This window comes from Dermacentor albipictus, chromosome 3 (genome assembly GCF_038994185.2).
Source record: "Dermacentor albipictus isolate Rhodes 1998 colony chromosome 3, USDA_Dalb.pri_finalv2, whole genome shotgun sequence".
Classification (NCBI taxonomy): domain Eukaryota; kingdom Metazoa; phylum Arthropoda; class Arachnida; order Ixodida; family Ixodidae; genus Dermacentor; species Dermacentor albipictus.
Window position 1 is genome coordinate 147873932 of NC_091823.1, and position 17560 is coordinate 147891491.

At 48.3% G+C, this 17560-nt stretch overlaps 2 protein-coding genes across 8 annotated transcripts in view; one reads left to right on the forward strand and one right to left on the reverse strand.

Annotated features, from left to right (window-relative positions):
- LOC135896659 (uncharacterized) overlaps nucleotides 1–10118 on the reverse strand; it is a 37458-nt gene extending 27340 nt beyond the window's left edge. For 3 of the 4 annotated variants that reach the window (XM_065425144.1, XM_065425142.1, XM_070536157.1), the window contains exon 1: nucleotides 9701–10026. The gene's annotated coding sequence lies outside the window, so the exon portion shown is untranslated. Of the gene's footprint in view, nucleotides 1–9700; nucleotides 10027–10057 lie in introns of those variants that run through there. The other variant, XM_065425143.2, reaches the window with a different exon arrangement.
- Nucleotides 10064–17560, forward strand: part of LOC135896658 (uncharacterized) — a 97495-nt gene continuing 89998 nt past the window's right edge. For 3 of the 4 annotated variants that reach the window (XM_065425139.1, XM_065425138.1, XM_065425140.1), the window contains exon 1: nucleotides 10064–10195. In XM_065425139.1, coding sequence (XP_065281211.1) covers nucleotides 10160–10195 — 36 coding nt within the window. In that variant the 5' untranslated portion in view covers nucleotides 10064–10159. The remainder of the gene's footprint in view (nucleotides 10196–17560) is intronic. The other variant, XM_065425141.1, reaches the window with a different exon arrangement.

Here is a 17560-nt window from a genome sequence, read left to right on the forward strand (position 1 = left end):
GTACTCATTGTTATCTTTGATCTTGTGATGCTTCCACATTAGTTTGATACTCTAATAGGCAGTATGTTCCATTGATTCGTGGGTTTCATTGTATGTTTACTTTAGGTGGGCACGTGTAACGAGTAACGTGTTACTGCTGAATAACACCTCTAGGCCCAAAACGTACTTAACAGCTATTTGTGGACTGCTCACAACACACTTGCCTATCTGTCAGGGTTGTACATTGACCAGTACATGGTTCCTAGAATGCCAACGTCACTCTTAAATTTTATTTACCCGTCCGCAATGCTATGTTTCACGAATTCTCGTCGATATTGTCAAAGGATGCGAGACTGGACAACATCCCTTCCACCGCAATAACAACTTCGCCGTGAGGAATAACACAGAAACGAGGACATTTAAAAGTTATATACTGTTAAATGTCATTATATAATTAATTGGTTATATAATAAATGTAAGCCATGAAACATCTAGGACAGAAGCCTGATTCCATTGCGCGGTGACGAGAACGTCCTTGTGCAGACTGCGACACTTGTAGATCCGTTGTCTTCAGACGCTGCTTGCATGGAGACCCTTCCTGTATCGCAAACCTCCGGCCCGCCAACATCATTTGCGTGTTTCCGACTGGATCCAGTTTTCGTTCGCGACGACCAGCGGGAAGAAGGGCAGTGAACGATTATTTTCGCTCTTTCCGTCGCTGGTTAATGGCGGATTGTATGTGGTTGGTTCGCTGTCTTGAATGCTCCACGACACATAGTATCCGACAAACAGCGTGGTGGCTATAATGCAGAGAAAAAGACAAACACCAGCCAGTTTTTGCATCGCCACAATCTCATCCCGCTTTGAGAAGTTCAGGGCCGCTGGCTTCTGCGGTGTCGCGTCTGTCTCGGAATTGGGAAGTCCGGGAAATGAAGACAGGCGCTTCACTGGAAGCTTGTTTCTTGGAGGAGACGCAATGCTGGGTGTCGCGTAGCTGGCGCAAGTCGTGCCGACGAGCTCCTCCAACTTGGAAGGCGGCTTGAACGGATCGAACTTTGCTCCACGATGCACGCTTCTCGGCACTCGGAGGTCATGCGGCTTGTCGCGCATGCCTGCCATTGACGTCCGCTTGCAACTTCGTGATCCCGAACAAGGCTGCAGAACCGGTCGTTCAACGTCGCGCAGTAAGTAGGTCGACTGCGACTTCTTAGCAGGACCGGCAGGTGTTGGGGCAAACGACACTGTCCTGGGCGTCGCGTACTTTGCAGGTTTTGGAGGCGACACTGCGGCTCTGAGCGCGTCCCCCCTTGTCTCTCTCAAGCGGCAAGGAATGAAACTTTTCGGTGGACCGCCACCACAACTGTCGCTTTCCGTGACAACGACGAAATCCGCCTTTTTCGCTGCTGTCGTGCGGCTTCGAGATGGAAGGGTTACAGTACCATGTTGCTTGGCGATGCATTTCTTCGTTTCAACCGCGACCTCAGGATAGGGTCGCGGTGGAGCAACACTGCTTTTGTGTGGATTGCACAACGAAAAGCCGACAGGCACTTGTTCCGCACCCTGAGACTTCCGTCCCCGACTTTTTTGTCCCTTCTGCTTCGAAACGTATTCCATATTAGCAACAGGTACAGCGTAATCATCCTTTTCTTGCGCGCACCTTGTGTACTTACGACTCACGTTCTGCGGAATTTCAGAGCGATGCGTGGAGGTCTTGTCTGGCGTGATTGGTGGCGGGAAAGACTTCCGGGCGCATTCATCTGGAGTCTGGTGCCACCGAGGCAACTCCATTTTTTTAGCGTCCTGTAGCAGTGGTCTTCCAGGAACATTGCTCGCTTTTACCGAAGGATTACGACCAGCTCGCTGCACTGAAATTTGCGCTGAGTAGCAGCGTTGTGTTGAAGCAGGCTGAGTTCCCGTTGTTCCGGGAGCTGTACTCATCTTTGAGGCAGGACGCAGTGTGGAAGGGTTGCTCTTGGCCGCGGAGGCTTTCACGCGCTGCCCTGGTGGTTCTGGCGATGCACCTCCTTTCTGCGGCGCTGACCTGGGACCACTCGTTTCTTGACGTTTCGGCGTCCGGCTAGCAGCCGAGCGTCCACCTTCAAACATCTCTTCGAGAAATCTGGCAAGCAGATGTCCGCTGTTCCTGTCCTTGTTCCTTAGTGAAATGAGGAAAACCACTCTGGTTTGGTTTGGTTTTCCTTGTGTTCCCGCTCACTTCAGGTCTTCTTCTTCGGCGACGTTCACAATGACATCAATAGCTCAGAATGATAGAATGGACTTAGCATAAATTTATCATCTTTTAGAGAAAGACTTATCGTATTTCGGGAACTAGAAAAAGACAAATGTCCTAAAAATGCGCAAATGCTCTAGGCTAATTGTGTGGTTGCGAGGCAGACGATCGTGAGAAGTCAAAACCTTGTGCTTTCGTTGTTTTCCAAAAATTTATAATACTTAATACGCAACATGAATTTTGTTCTCTCGTTGCGCATCATTTGCAATTAGAAGCAGAAATTATAGCATTAGCTGCCTTGCCAAAGAAAATAAATTTTCGTACAATGTTCGCATAAAAAATATTCCACCTATGGAGAGAAAATACTTGTGAGCATTTAGCCTTCAGGTGATTTCAGCGGTTAGTATACGATGGATTACATTATACTATTCATTGTTTACAAGGGCTTAGTCTTTAAGGCAGCTTCTTTCATTTTTACGGTAGAAAGAGCTCGAACTTTGTCATATATATATGTTATTGGCGTCTGAGTACCATCCGTGGGGAATGACTGAATGAATTATTCAAGCCAAAAGAAGGGTTATGCCCGAGCGCGGGAGCAGCAGACAGGTCATACAAAAAAGAGGCTCGAGGCGGCAAATCTGCGGACTGGAAAGTCATGACGCATCAACCCTTACACAGAAATACTACATAATCACGTGATTTCGCATGTAATGTGGTACTCTGTAAATAGGTTACCTTAATTTTCCAGCAATCCCCATTATTCGTAGAGTTATTCATTGTTGATACAAACGTAATTTATAATTCATTATTAATACAGTTATGCACATATAGGAAGAAACCTTAAAAGCAGGGATATTGATACCGTGGAGCAAACGCTCAACGACAATCTTATGGTTGGTCGTGGTCAGAACGGAATATGGGATCAAACTTCGGCGAATACGTCACCGATTAGGCATGTTGGTGCTGCCTCATGCACATCTTTGAAAACAACGAATCACAAGAAAAAATTACGAAAGAAATGATCAGTTGATTTAAAATATAAGATGCAGACACCTCCTTATCCAACAGCTAGCGACCTTGCAATTGTGTCGTGGCAGTCACAGTCGTCACTGCCTAGCAATCATCATCAGTGCCAAAGAAAGCCCCATATTAGTAGATCGTCACCAAGATTCTCACGTGTTGACGCTCCCGAAAAGACAAAGCAAAATCACACGCCTAGCATGATCTGACCTCGCACAGTTGAGAAAGTAGAGCCTCCTTTCTCTGCGCAATATCCATGTTGCTTTTCTTCCACAGCAAACGTAACCCAAATTTGTTCTCGCCGCAGAAATTGCCGCTATGCGAGTTTTCAACATGCCATCTGAGAGGTTTCATCGCTGAAGGATCGAACGTGTTCACTGCTTCTTGTACGCGCGGCCCGCCGTCTGGTTCAATATAACGCGATTCTTCTATGAAGCCCATTCCGCAGCCCGTGTTCCACAGAATTGGTTCGTTCACGCATGACACCTCAAATCTTCTCGAGAAAGACTTATCACTGGACGCACGTCTTGAAGCCACCTATACTGTGGTATCGTCCAGTAATCTAGCATCAAGGATTCCAAGCTGCATTAACTCAGACTACGGTACAACTCACACCAGTCAAGGAAGGAGCTGCACTATTACTTCTAGCAGAGACACAAAGCAGTATGCCTGCTCGGCCACAAAAAAGAACGACTCTTTTTACAGCGAGATTTCAGTTAAGAGAAAGTATTGGCGTATACACTACGCGTCACCACAATATTTGGCACATACCTACTCCTCAAAACAACTATGCGAAACAATCAATCGCTTTTACTCTTCCAGCTCTGCTCAATAACCTTGCCAACAAATCTGTAGACGTGTCACAGTTGTCTAGAAAAACAACGAGCGATCAGTTCCTGTGAATTACGATGCATTTATTTATCTACTTTCATATATTTTTGCTCATAAATGTGAAGCTTTTTTTGTATTTTGCAAAATGCTTATGTTCCGTTGTGCAATCATTGTCCCCATTGTCCGTATGAAAGCAGTCATTTGTATGAAAATTGTTTCATAACTACTGCTGCTGCTGCTGTGTAAAGGGGCAGCCACCTCGTCAAGATACTAATCTCAGTAGCTTTTTGTGGCTACTCCTTCCTTGTGTATTTGTTCAAGGAGAATAAAAATTCAATTCAATTCAATTCCATTCCCACCAAGACAGCAGAAGGAAACCGGCACCAGCATGTGCTCTTTTCACGAGGAAGGCAATGCACTTTCAGCAACAGCGGATGAATCATGAGCACTCGGAGACAGAAGCACTTCGCAACACACAAACTTTCTTCTGCGTACAACACCCCCATGAGCAGCTGCCTCGGCAGAAGCGTCGCAGGCACCAAGCACTGCACCCTGCCATATGACAGTAGCGTCTATTCATTATGTCGATGCAGCACCCTCTGAAGAGTCTTCTGTGAAGCCTGGAACAATGATTTTGCTACCAGAAAAGTCTCCGAAAAGCGAACAATGTGCAAGCTACCCACAGATTACCACATCAATTTGCAAAACAAACCAAACGCCTATTCTGATGCAAACACTACCTCTGCAACACCCGCCGTGACATCAGAAACATCAACATCAACTAATAAACAACTTCAGTAACCATGATGACGACTTCGACACAGATGACAAAGAGTGTCGCCGGAAGCACGATTGCATCAATAAAAAAAACGTGACCGCGCAGTCCAACTAAACGCAAGGCGAACCCAAGTACGTCATGTTTTAATAAAAGAACGCCACCGAAGGTCTTTCCAGCAGCTCAAATCAAGACTGTGCCTGTTGCGGGGACAACTGCGACGATATTTTATGGGCTCAGAAAGCTCGACCAATGAGCAACCATTTCGGGAACGGCGCATCTCCGACCATCAGCAACGAGACGATTCATTCTCCAACAGCACATAGCACACGAGCGCACTATCCCAAAGAAAACTAGCTACGTATTCTCTTCAGTCCGCATTAGCTTCAAGAGCAACAACCGCTCCTGCTACTCAAGGTGCTTCAACTTAACTCATTTGCGTCAAGATGTAAATGCGTACCACCATCTGTGGTCACGAGCTGCGGTGCATGCCGTCCGGAGCGCAATGGCCACGCTCGTCAACCTCAGCTATGCTCGACGTCTCCGGACTGCATGCGCTTTCAATGAACTTCTAATTTCACAACTATCTTGGGACATGAGACTAGCTGTTGATTTCATATTTTCATTTATCAATCTCTCCTTCATGCACTGCACAATGTTGTTTGTTGCGCCCAATCTCTTGCGGGAGATCGGGAAAAAAATTGGAGGACGCTTAAGCTTCGCCTTCAAGAGTGGAACGCGACAGCGTTCCCGTCGATCCGCCAAGGGGTGTAAGACAGTGGACTACAGGGCAAACATCACTTACCACGCGCCCCGCATCGGACGCGGTGAGCGCCGAGCCATATGGTCGAGCAACGCGGCGTTCGGCGCAGCAACGAAACGTGCACCTGAGCAAGCGGAACGAACCGAAGAACTCGGTATCTCGGAGGGGGAAATGATGCACGCCAGCCAAACGTCGTGATCGGCACGGGCAGAGAGATAGACAGATAGCGATCTAAAGAAAGGAAGGACGCTTGATTCTGCAGAGAGAGCAAGGCGAAGCGTTGTCAGGGGAGAGGGAGTCGGGGCCGCGAACCACCTCGCACCGGTCCTCGCAGCTCCAATGCGCGCGTGGCGCGCCATCTATCGGGGCAGCGCCGTACATGGAGAGGAGTGGGTCTTCTGTGTTTGCCGCAAGATGGCTTTGCGTGTGCGGAAAGCGCAGAAGAAATGCAGCGGAAACGCACTTCGCTACTCGTGTAATTGCGACTTCTGTAAGTTACATGTTCATAATTACCGATATACACCGCAGTATAACTTTCCACGGCTCGTTTAGAAGGCAACACCGCATTCAATAGAGGCGCGTTTGCACCGCTTGGAAGCATCGAACTCGTGGCTGAGTGGTAGCGTCTCCGTCTCACACTCCAGAGATCCTGGTTCGATTCCCACCCAGCACATGTTGGAAGTTGCTTTTTATTTATGAAGTGCCTGCCGTGATTTATCGCTCATGGTCAACGCCGCGGACGCCGACGACACCGGCTTTTCTGCGACACGAGCTCCTTAACGCTATCGCGTTAATAAAAAACGTAGTACAGACAAGACTGCGTCTGAAAGAAGAGGGCGATAAAGATTACAGGCAGTCTTCGGGCGACCTTGTGTGTCTACGTCCGCAACCACCTGTTCGCGTCGCATTTATATATATATATATATATATATATATATATATATATATATATATATATATATATATATATATATATATATATATTTCCGCCCGAGCACTCCGCATGCTGACTGCCGGATCCTCGACACGTAGTTGCTGCTTGCGCTCGGCTGAAGAAGTCTCTTCTTGTGTGCAGGCTGCAGCATCGGCACGGCGTAGACAAGCTCGTTCCCGGTTCTGCTCGCAGTGTTGCTGATCGAGAGCTGTCTGCTCTCTAGGAGTGCACATGACGCATGGTCTACCCATTTTGGAACCGAAGAGAAACTGCTCAGTGCGCGCTCAGCTGAGACGGAGAACAACGACCTCACTACTGGCGCAGCCAATCGCGCACCTCCTTTCTCTCTCTCTCTCTCTCTGTTCTTTGCGCATGCGCATGGGGTTGCGCCGGAGGAGTTTTCGGCTGACAGGCAACAGACGGCCGGGCGGACGAATCGGCTAACCATTTACAGTGTTGTCGTAGTAGGCACTCACTCGTATTTTGCAGGCGTACTTACGAAAAAAAACAGTGCTTTACTTCTTACGATCTTGTCGCTTATTCTTCCGTGACGTAATATAAAACGTCGCTCGCAGTTAGAAAAGTTAACCATCACGTGGCACGTGGTACCCACGTGAACTAGACGCCAATGCCTGGGAAAGCTGGATCTTTCAGGGCATACTGCATACCACCCCAGTTCGGAACTAATCAGTCAATAAGGAATCGGGAAAACGGGTTTTCTAAAAAAACGTGGCACGGATGGATTAACAAATATAGACATTTCGAATGAAGCACGTTCTTTAAGATTCGGTAGGTGTGAATAAAATTCCGGAAGGACCCATTGGAAAACAAACAAAATTTTTTGGAGGGTTTAGTAGTTGAGTAGATGTTGCTCATGTCCGCTAAAGTGTGTTTTCAAGAAAAGAACGAGAAAAAATGGCTTTCATTCTACGCTGTGACGGTCCATTCTTAAAAAAATATTACACACTTTGGCTATTATCTTGTCCCAAAGAATAATCGTCAACTGTCTTGCCCGAATTACCTTTCTTTAACGCTGCGAGCCCGATACTTCGAAGTCACGAACGGCGCGCGCGCTATAAGCGTGACACGGCATTTTCGATAGGAAAGTAGCGAGCGCTGAGTGTAACGCGTAGTGAAAACTTATGGGGTTTTACGTGCCAAACCACGATCTGAATGTGATGTACGCTATAAGTACGGACTCCAAAAACCTAAATCTAAGCACACGCGTGTTTTCGCGTTTTAGCCCCCTCGAAATGCGGCCACCCTGGCCGGTATTCAATGACGCGACTTCGTGCTGAACAGCCTAACACCGTAGTCACTAAGCAACCACGGCGGGTGGTAGCACGTAGTTACAACCGTCCACAGGGCGTCCGTTGTCGATGGCCAGGCAGTTTCAGAGAGGGCATTGTGGCAACGCCCACGACGTGCTCGCTGAAAAGGGTTTACAGATGCTTCTCCCGCGCCCCTACCATGTACAGGTTCGTCCACTCTTAGTAAGAACACGGCGCCGTGTGGCCGCGCTCCGCAGAGCGCCAGCGCACATGGGGCGGCTGCGCGTCGAAGTTAAGCGGCGCAAGCGCATAGGGGGCTTGGAGGTGGAGCTTCGTGTCGTGTGTCGTCTGCTAAAGCACGGCGCGCTCCGGCACCCGAGCAGATAGTGTTCCTGTATATGCGCCCTGCGGGAGCATATACAGGAACACTATGAACAGACGACACGAAACGCCGCCTCCAAGCCCCTGCGAGCCTGCGCCGCTTAGCTTCAATTCGCGGCCACACTGCGTCGTGTTCTTAGTAGTAGTGGTACGACCCTGTACACTCGCGCAGGACATGGATAGCAGCAGCAGCAGTGGAAAACACGAGTGAAGAGGCAAAGAAAGCTTCGTTTTAAAATGATTGTTCAAAACAAAATTGCCCACACCGAGAGCGATGTAACGACGGTTAACGCGCATTAGGAGCAAAAGATTTTCATGGTCCCAAAGGACAGGTAAAATGCGGGGATACACATGCCTCTCAGCCACCATTGCATAAAGTAGCTCATTAGCATATACAGTAAAAGCTCGTTAATTCGAACCGCAAGGGGAAGCCGCTTCAGTTCGAATTAACGAAAGTTCGAACTAACGAAAGTGAAGGAGAGCAACAGTACACTGGGATTTGGAAGTAGTAGGGCATGTAAGAAAGTGATTGCGTGTGCCGCGGGCACACGCCATCTTCAAGTCGAAGCTCTGGGTCCGACTGTGCCACACCACCGATGTACACCGAAACGAACGTTAGCCGAGGCTTAACACCGTCACAATGAATCGCGACGGCCTATACCTCCTAAGCTGAAAACAGAGGTGCACAACCGATGAAGACTGCCGAGACAAAGACGGTGAACATGTGAAGGTGGCGAAGGCCCTGATTCGTTGGTTCTTGATTGCAAACGCAGCCGCGACGTACTTGATTCACTGTGTTTTGGCGCTTGCCGTGCCATCTCCGCACAACATTAGCAGCTGTACAAGATTTTCAAAACCTCCGAGATTCTCAACGGGCAAGAAGTCTCGGAGGTTACGTAGAACGGAGAGGCGGCAGCCGCCGCTGCCTTCTGGCTGACCCCGCGTCGGTTAGATTTTTTTCCGATTTTGCCTTCTCTCGCCGTTCTCTCCGTTTCGGAGGCAATACAGCCTTGTGTGAAGGCAGTAGGCCGTGTGGCAGGCGTGCGTAGTTCGAATTATCCGTGAGGGAACCTTCTCGCGTTCGAATTAACGGACTTTTTTATACATAGACTTCTGTGGAGCTTGGCCGGACCAAATCGTACAGTTCGAATTATCCATAAATTCGCATTATTGAAGTTCGAATTAACGAGCTTTCACTGTATGGTGCACCTCATCCCACCATAAATTATGCCCGAAAATCTCTGCAATGGCGGCCGAGTGCAACGTCACACAGCGTCATATTACCATTTACGAAACGGCCATTCCTGTGACGCTCCTAACGTGACATTCCTTCACAAAATCAACAAGCTGACGTGGCGGCTATCTCGGACCGCCACTACATATACGGGAAATGGCAGGTGCGTTAAACGGGCTTCTGCACGTTACCGCTGGCTTTGTTTTTAGGCGCTAACACCGCAATATAAGAACACCGCCAAAGACCAGAAAAATATGTTACTAGAAAAAGCCTATAGCTTACGTGAGGTTTCGTCATGTCGATGAAAACGCAAAAAAAAAAGTTTTGCAACTCGTGTCAAGAACAGAGCCTCAGGTGATCCCACCGATTCGTACTGTTTTAGCAGGAACTACATCAAGCTCCTCAAGCGTGTGGTTATTTTAGCATGGAAAAGTATTAATCGAAGTACGTACACGGTAACAAGCTTACAGCAGCAATACCAATTATGCTTGTGGTTTTCACAAGAAAGGCGCGAACAGAAATGTCACGCAAATGTTTTCGTTAGCAGCCACTGGAACTTTGAAAGCCAGTGCAATCCAAGACTAGCGGCATTCCCTTAGGCTGAGGGGGGGGGGGGGGGGGGGGGAGGGAGGGGCTTACGGTTATTTTTATCTTGAATATCGCTGCGATTGTAGCGTGGTGCTTCGTCGTCCGGCCGCATCGGCTGGCTACGCAGGCTCTGGCGCGGATTCTCGGCACGACATGTCAAGGAATTCCCGCTCTTATGATCCTCAGGAGGTAAGCCGAATGTCTCGTATTTCTGAGAAGCAGACAGAATATTCGGTATATTTATTCTGCGGGCGCTTACTTTGTTGCAAGTGTGCTTTAGTGTCTGTTCTGTTATGTTCCTTGGTTTGAAGCGTGACAGGCGCAGCCACAGCCGTTTTCTTTCTCTGTCAAGAAAAAGGGAGTGACGGTTTTAGCCGAAGGGTAGCCGAAGTTATTGTTTACATCCTTACCGAGACCCATTCATTTATATTTGGTACAAATCACTATGTAAGCAATAAGTAGAATGAACTGCACGTTTTGGTTAAGTACGGCACAGCAACTTGCCCCGAGAGAACCTATGGACAACCAGCAAGCGAATATTTGGGCTTTTTTTTGTTAGCTTAGAACATTGCCTATGGCAGCTGCACAAAACGCCCTAAATTAATTTTCCACGTCTGCTACATGCATCACGCCAGTAATGAACGCCGTAGCGAATTGTCTGTTACCGTTACGGCTGCTCCGTGTGACGCAATGCCGGCATCGGGGCCAGCAGCCAGTAACACAGTTCAGACTGTACGAGTCATTGCGGTATGTATAGGACAGTTTTTACGTGCCTTAGTTTTTCGACTTAGTGTATGTGCAGTCTACCGTAAAAGTTTGGGGACCACGTGAGCGTACGCGTCGAGCGGCCTTTCCGCGAAAATTCTGGTGCGCCCGCAGTCGTCTAGGGAAGCCAGGCTGCACATGTATTTTGTTGTTATAGTTCGCTCCTTCTTATGCGACTAATTCTTAGACAACTGTGGCGACGCGTTTATCTCTTGAAAGCAGTATCAATGGAGCTGATATTGTTGATACCACCCACGTGCTGCTGGGGTGTTATCACTTATCAGAAGTTATTAAACCCATAAGAGCTCATCGCAGGATCTAACAGGAGAGAGATGAAGTGTTGGAAAACGCTTACATTCGGCAGTAATGCCAGTTGTTACTACATACTAATATATTACTCTGACAATAAATCGATAACTAAGCGTTATGTAAACACAGTCAGATATACAAGCTCTCACATAATCGCGGTACGGAGAGTGTGGTAATGGCGAGGACGGTCGAGCCAATCAGGTAGAGGCGGCAAGGGCCTCTTCAATGTATGTCCTCACCTTCACAGGGCAGCGGCGAGGAGGAAACAATCCAGTCACCCTAGTTTGGCATAGTCTGGCCTGGTCCGTAGACACTTGCTATCGGCTGTACAAACCCCTCAAAAAAGAATCGCAGCGTACTTTTTAGCGATGCTTTTGTCTTAACTTACTTTCTGGGATGCCTTGATAATACCGACGTGATGTTCTTGTTATATTATTCGCGCGCACAGCTTAAGTCCGTGCTCGCCAACTATGGGGACAGCAAACCGTCAAATATAGAGGAAAAGACAGCCGCATTTTACGGAGCTCAGTCGTGAACCGAGCATCCAGATCTACTCGGGTCTTTTTTTCTTTCGGGATATGTCGTCGATACCAGCCCACATTCTGCAATCAAATGAACTTGTCACTTATGTCTGACTTCTATCCGTCTAGACAACGTGCCAAATGTGAAACATATCGGTAGTTAATATTGCTTTGACTTGCCTCAGATAATACTGATCAATAAAACTTTGCATTTGGCATGACTCAAAGCTGATACTACTCTGGCATCGTTTACAAAAGAGCCTTAGACGCAATAGAATCCTTCACGTAATATATGCACTCGTAAACTGGAATAGATAGCGCAAGAACAACACAAGGACGAAGCGGGAACACAGGACGAGTGCTAATTTTCAACAATTCGTTTATTGCAGCTGGTAAGCATATATATACTCATAGGAAAGCCACTGCAACAGACATACTGAAGGGAAAGAAGAAAGGAAAAGCAGTCATGTGACTACTAGCTGAAAAATTCAAGCTCCTTCTTAAACACAACCGTCACCTGCTCTAGCTATCTCACCTACTTCAGCAATCAATCCTTTTTTCAAAGTTAGCTCTCGTTCCGTGTTCCTGTGTGGTCCTTGTGTCATTCTTGCGCTCTCTATTCGCCTTTATGATTGGACTACCAACACGCCCAAACTTCGTCCCTGCTAATATATGCACACCACACGTATTCTGATATGTTAGCCATTGCGCTTCGACCAAGGCCACTGATCTAGGTTCAGAACATCTAAAAATTAATCCCCGAATTGAAAGCTTTCTCTGTAACAGAGAAACTTGCCGAGGTGCTGTAGAACACGCAGTCGCAGAAAGCGTTCGGTTCGCTACCACCGCCGCGATAGTCATCACGGGCGTCCTGTAAAGTCGGGATGCCTAAGAACAGTAAACGTTGCAGCGCGCTGTTGCACCACTTTGTTGTAGTGTCACCAGCCGGACTGAGCAGCTCTAAGCGCATTTCAGCCGTCGCAGTCGGCATCACCGTGAGGTTCCGTATGAAGTCCAAGGCCGATAACCGCCGCCGCGCGCCCTACGCTTATGTGCGAGTGAAAGCACGCAAGGATAGCCGACGATCGCTGCTCAATCTCACCCGCGGGCGAGAGAGAAAACGCGGAAAGAAGCGCGCAGGCTTCCGCCGGGCGCGAGGCACCTAGCGAGGCACCGGGGCGAAGGAAGGGAGAGCAAGCGGCAGTCTATTCCGGCTGCAACTACACATGGGGCGCGGCGGCGCGCGGCCGTATCACAGGGGTGAATCTCTGCATGGCTGCCATTGGCTGTTTTCAAGCAGATGCTCTTTCGACGCTAGCGCTGAGGTCCCCTTCAGTTACGGCCCTAACAGCAGGGCGACGCAGAAACAAAATGGTGGTGCAAACGATTGTTCACGTTGTCATGGCAACAGGAACAGCAGCCGCGCTGCGCTTCCTTTCCCAAACGTTTTTCGTTTCTTTTTGTTTTTATTCTCGTTCCCTTTCACCCATGCCACTCGCCTCTAACTTTTTTTTTTTTACCTCAACGCGGCGCGTTCTAGTTTTCTATCGCGCGCGCACGCGCTACGGCGCACCACGCGCCAACTTGCAAGCAATGCGCGCGCTACGCCGCGCATTCGCATTGCTTGCGAGCTGGCGCGTGGTGCGCCGTGAGCTATGCGTTAGCCCGCAAGCCGTCTTGCCCATACTTAAACCAGCATGTGCCAGGACCTAAAAAAATTTCACTTCCAACACAGCAGCTCTTTGGTGTCGCTTTATTGGCTTCGTTTCCGAAAACAAAGATTTTTCTAATAACGGGGTGTGATACACGCTAAAAAAATGAGCAAAATTGAAAGGTGCATGACATATACAAGAGTACTAAACACGAAAGTTCACCGACGGTGAAATAACAAAAAAGTGCTAGAAAACACGAAGGCCGTTTCATGTACACGCACATAAAAAAAAACAAGGTTTTCATATAATATCCTCAAGACCGAAATGTAGACGAGCATCTGATATATATAGATACCTGCCCCGACCTAACGTACGTTAGAGGAGCAAAACAGGTCGAATACGAAAACTTGCTGGAGAACCTAGGCAGCGATCATTACGTACTGAAGATAACTATAGAAGCCGAGAACATCAAGAGGAAGATTGGCACAGCCCACATAACTGATTGGGGCGCCTTTTGGAAGAACAGTAAACACATGAAGGCGGAAATTACTTCAATAGAAGAATTGTGCCAGCAGCTACAGCAACTACAAAAACAATACACGCAAGAAATAGACAGAACGGAACAAACACCGGAAGTGGACCCGCGGCTACTCAAGCTATAGGAGGCGAGACACGGGCTCACCAAGAGATGGAATAAACAGAGGCTAAATAAGAAGCTAAAGAAGATTGTTGAAGTCACCCAGAAGGCAGAGGAATGCGCAGCACAATTGGCAAGACAAGGCTGGCAGCAGTTTAGCTGCTCACTAAACGGCACGCTCAGCACAGCCAAAACGTGGCGAATACTCAAGGCACTCATGGACCTAACCAAAACCAAATCTGCGAGCAACTAGGCACTTCAAATGCTCGACCACCAAGATGAGGGACTAGAAGACGAATTATTAGAGGAAGACCGTATCAAACGTTATGGCCGGGACAAGCCGCAAGAATACTAAGGGGAGTACCAGGGAACGGAGAACCCGGAACTCGACAAGCCAACTACAAGAGGAGAGGTGTGCGCCGCCATCAGAGCAGTCACCAAAAACACGGCAGCAGGAGCCGATATAATTGAGAACTCCTTGATCCGCAACCTCGGCGATGAAGCGGTGGCCCAACTCACGGACTACCTCAATACGCAGTGGGAAGCGGGCACGGTACCAAAAGAATGGAAGCACGCGGAAGTGGTCATGATACCCAAACCCGGCAAGAAGCTACAGATTGAAAACTTGCGGCCCATCTCGCTAACCTCGTGTCTCGGCAAGCTTTACGAAAGAGTGGTCACCAGAAGAATACAGCGACACCTACACTCTTAGGCAAGGTTACACCCTTTGGCTTGCCCCTTCTGCCACACAACAATAATCGTTATCTGCCTTGATGCGTTTCCTTTCTTTAACGGTGCGAGCCCGGAACTTTCCAGTAACGAACGGCACGCGCGTTATCAGCATAGAACAGTTTACACCCTTTGGAGTGCCCCTTCTGATAAAGCGCGTGCCGTTCGTTACTGGAAATTTCCGGGCTCGCAGCGTTAAAGAACGGAAACGCATCAAGGCAGATAACGATTATTGTTGTGTGGCAGAAGGGGCAAGCCAAAGGGTGTAACTTTGCCTAAGAGTGTAGAAGACAACGAACTGTACCCCCACAGCATGTTTGGCTTCCGGGTGAACCTGTCACCACTGGATGTCTAGCTACAAATAAAGGAAGAGATCCTGAAGATCCCCAAAGCAGGCGAAAACATCATCATGGCCCTAGACCTCAAAGGGGCTTTTGACAATGTCAGCCACGGAGCCATCATGGAAGGGCTAAACAAGACCAACGGCGGCAAGTGAGTCCGCGATTACGTGCGGGCATTCTTGTCGAAGCGCACGGCGACAGTAGGACTCGGAACCCCGCGGAGTGATAGCTTTGACACGCCTAACAAGGGTACCCCGCAGGGCTCAGTCATCTCGCCAATTCTCTTTAACATCGTGATGATCGGGCTAGCCCAGAAACGAGGTCGAGGGCATCCAGCATGCCATGTATGCGGATGACATTACGGTCTGGGTAAATCATGATCATTGGGCCAAAAAGAAAAAAACGCTTCAGCAGGCGGCAACATTCGTCGAACAATTCAAGGCGAGAGGCCTCACGTGCTGAACCGATAAATCAGAAATTCTGAGGATTGAAAGGAACCCAACCAAGACAAGATAGAAGTGTACCTGGAAGGTCAAGTCATACCAGAGAAGGGCATAATACGCATACTCGGCATGTTGATCCAGAGCAGCAAACGGTGCGGACATATGCTAGGCCTGCTCAAGCACTCGACGGAGCAAGTCAGCAGGATGATCACAAGAGTGTCGCAAAGACGGAGCGGCATGAAGGAGGGGGACACGCTCAAGCTGGTCAGGAGCCTGGTGGTCAGCAGGGTCACGTACTCATTCCCGTACCACAACATGACGCAACAAGAAAGAGAACAAGTCGAGACTCTCATCCGGAAAGCATACGAGACGACCAGACACACGTCGAACGACAAGCTACTCAAGCTAGGCATCCACAACACATTTGAAGGGCTTAAGGGGGCACAACTGGGTGCGCAGCTGTACAGGCTCCAAGTCAACCTCCGGCAGGGGGCTCCTTAAATGATTAGGCTATAAAAACATAAAAGCAATGAAGGATAGGATGGCTAACATACCAGACTCTTTTCGCCAGACACTGAAAACTAGCCCCCTACCGAGGAATATGGGCCCGAATCTGCATGCGGCCAAAAGACAGGCGCGGGTAGAATACGTAAAAAAACACCTGGCCACTAAAACTAATGTGGTACACACGGATGCAGCCCTATACCCGTGGGACCACAACGCCAAAGAACATAGAGTTGCGGCAGTGACCGTGGATCACATGGGAGAGCTGATAAGCAGCGCAACCCTAAGGAGCTGCACGGTAACAGCGGGTGAAGAAGCAGCTGTGGCTCTAGCAGCGGCAGAGGGTTACCGTAGAAACAGATCCTTGATAATACTCACAGGCTCCAAAGAAGCATGCAGAAATTACACGGCAGGTAGAATCAACAGAGTGGCGCTGCGAATCCTCCTCGAGGCAGGGCTTCCGAAGGAAAAGATACTGCATACGATTTTCTGTGTGCCGGGTCACACCGGAATAGAGGGTAACCATAGGGCCTACAGTCTAGCTCGCGAGCTCATATACCGAGTGGGACAGTCAATGTACCCGTATACCACTATGGCGGTGGAACTAACGTACGCGGAAATACTAAACCATCACCGAGGCAAAATTTTAATATATCCACCAACCCACCCATCTTTAATACAACACGAAGCAGTCGGCTGGCGAAGGCTGCAGACAGGAACATTCTCCAATCTACACATCCTACATAGAATGTTCCCCGGTCAATACAGGGACACATGCCTATGGTGTGGGGCCATCCCAACACTATATCACATCACATAGGAGTGCCGAAACAACTTCCCTTTACACAAAGAAAAAAAAACAGTGCGGAACAGTGGGAAGGCCTGCTCACCAGCGGCGTGCTCACAGTCCAAAAAGGATTGGTGCAACACGCTCTCAAAGTGGCCAGGCTGAGCGGTGCTTTGTAATAGGGGCGCCGACCACTCAAGACGACGGAGACATCAGTAAAACATGAAGACCTCCGTTAGCCGCTGAAATCTGTAAATAGAGCATTAAAGTGTTTCCTTCCTTCCTTCCTTCCTTCCTTCCGTGTCAGGAATGCGCTAAACGAAGTGATTTGCAGCAACCAAATTTCCCATATCAAATTTAAAAGGTAGATAATGTGTGATACCAAAGGCAGAAAAAAGCACCTACAGGTTATATGTATCGGTTTTTTGTTGACGTATCCATAATTAAAGTGGGACTTCTTTGAGTCCTGTAATCTTCTGTTTTCTCAGAGCATTACATACGGACAAGATGCACACATTGCACTGTATGTGTGCAACTAGTACTCTAACGCTCAATTGTCGTATCTTCTGAGTAACTCTACTTGCCTCTATTCTCCACAAGCACCGCCAACAAAACAACCGCACGGAAGGCTGATTACGCCCGTGTTTGCCATCCATCAAAATATGCAGATCTAACGCACTTACTATAATATATCTCCAACGAAGTTTAGCAATATGGTTCATTAAATATCATATAATTAATGAAATGCGCACATTTCTGTTTATTTTCAACTTGTATGGGTTCTGTAAACTGATGCATTATTTACGCTTATTTAGCGCTAGGTCGCGACATTAATCTTGTGCAATGTTTACGATTATGAATTACAC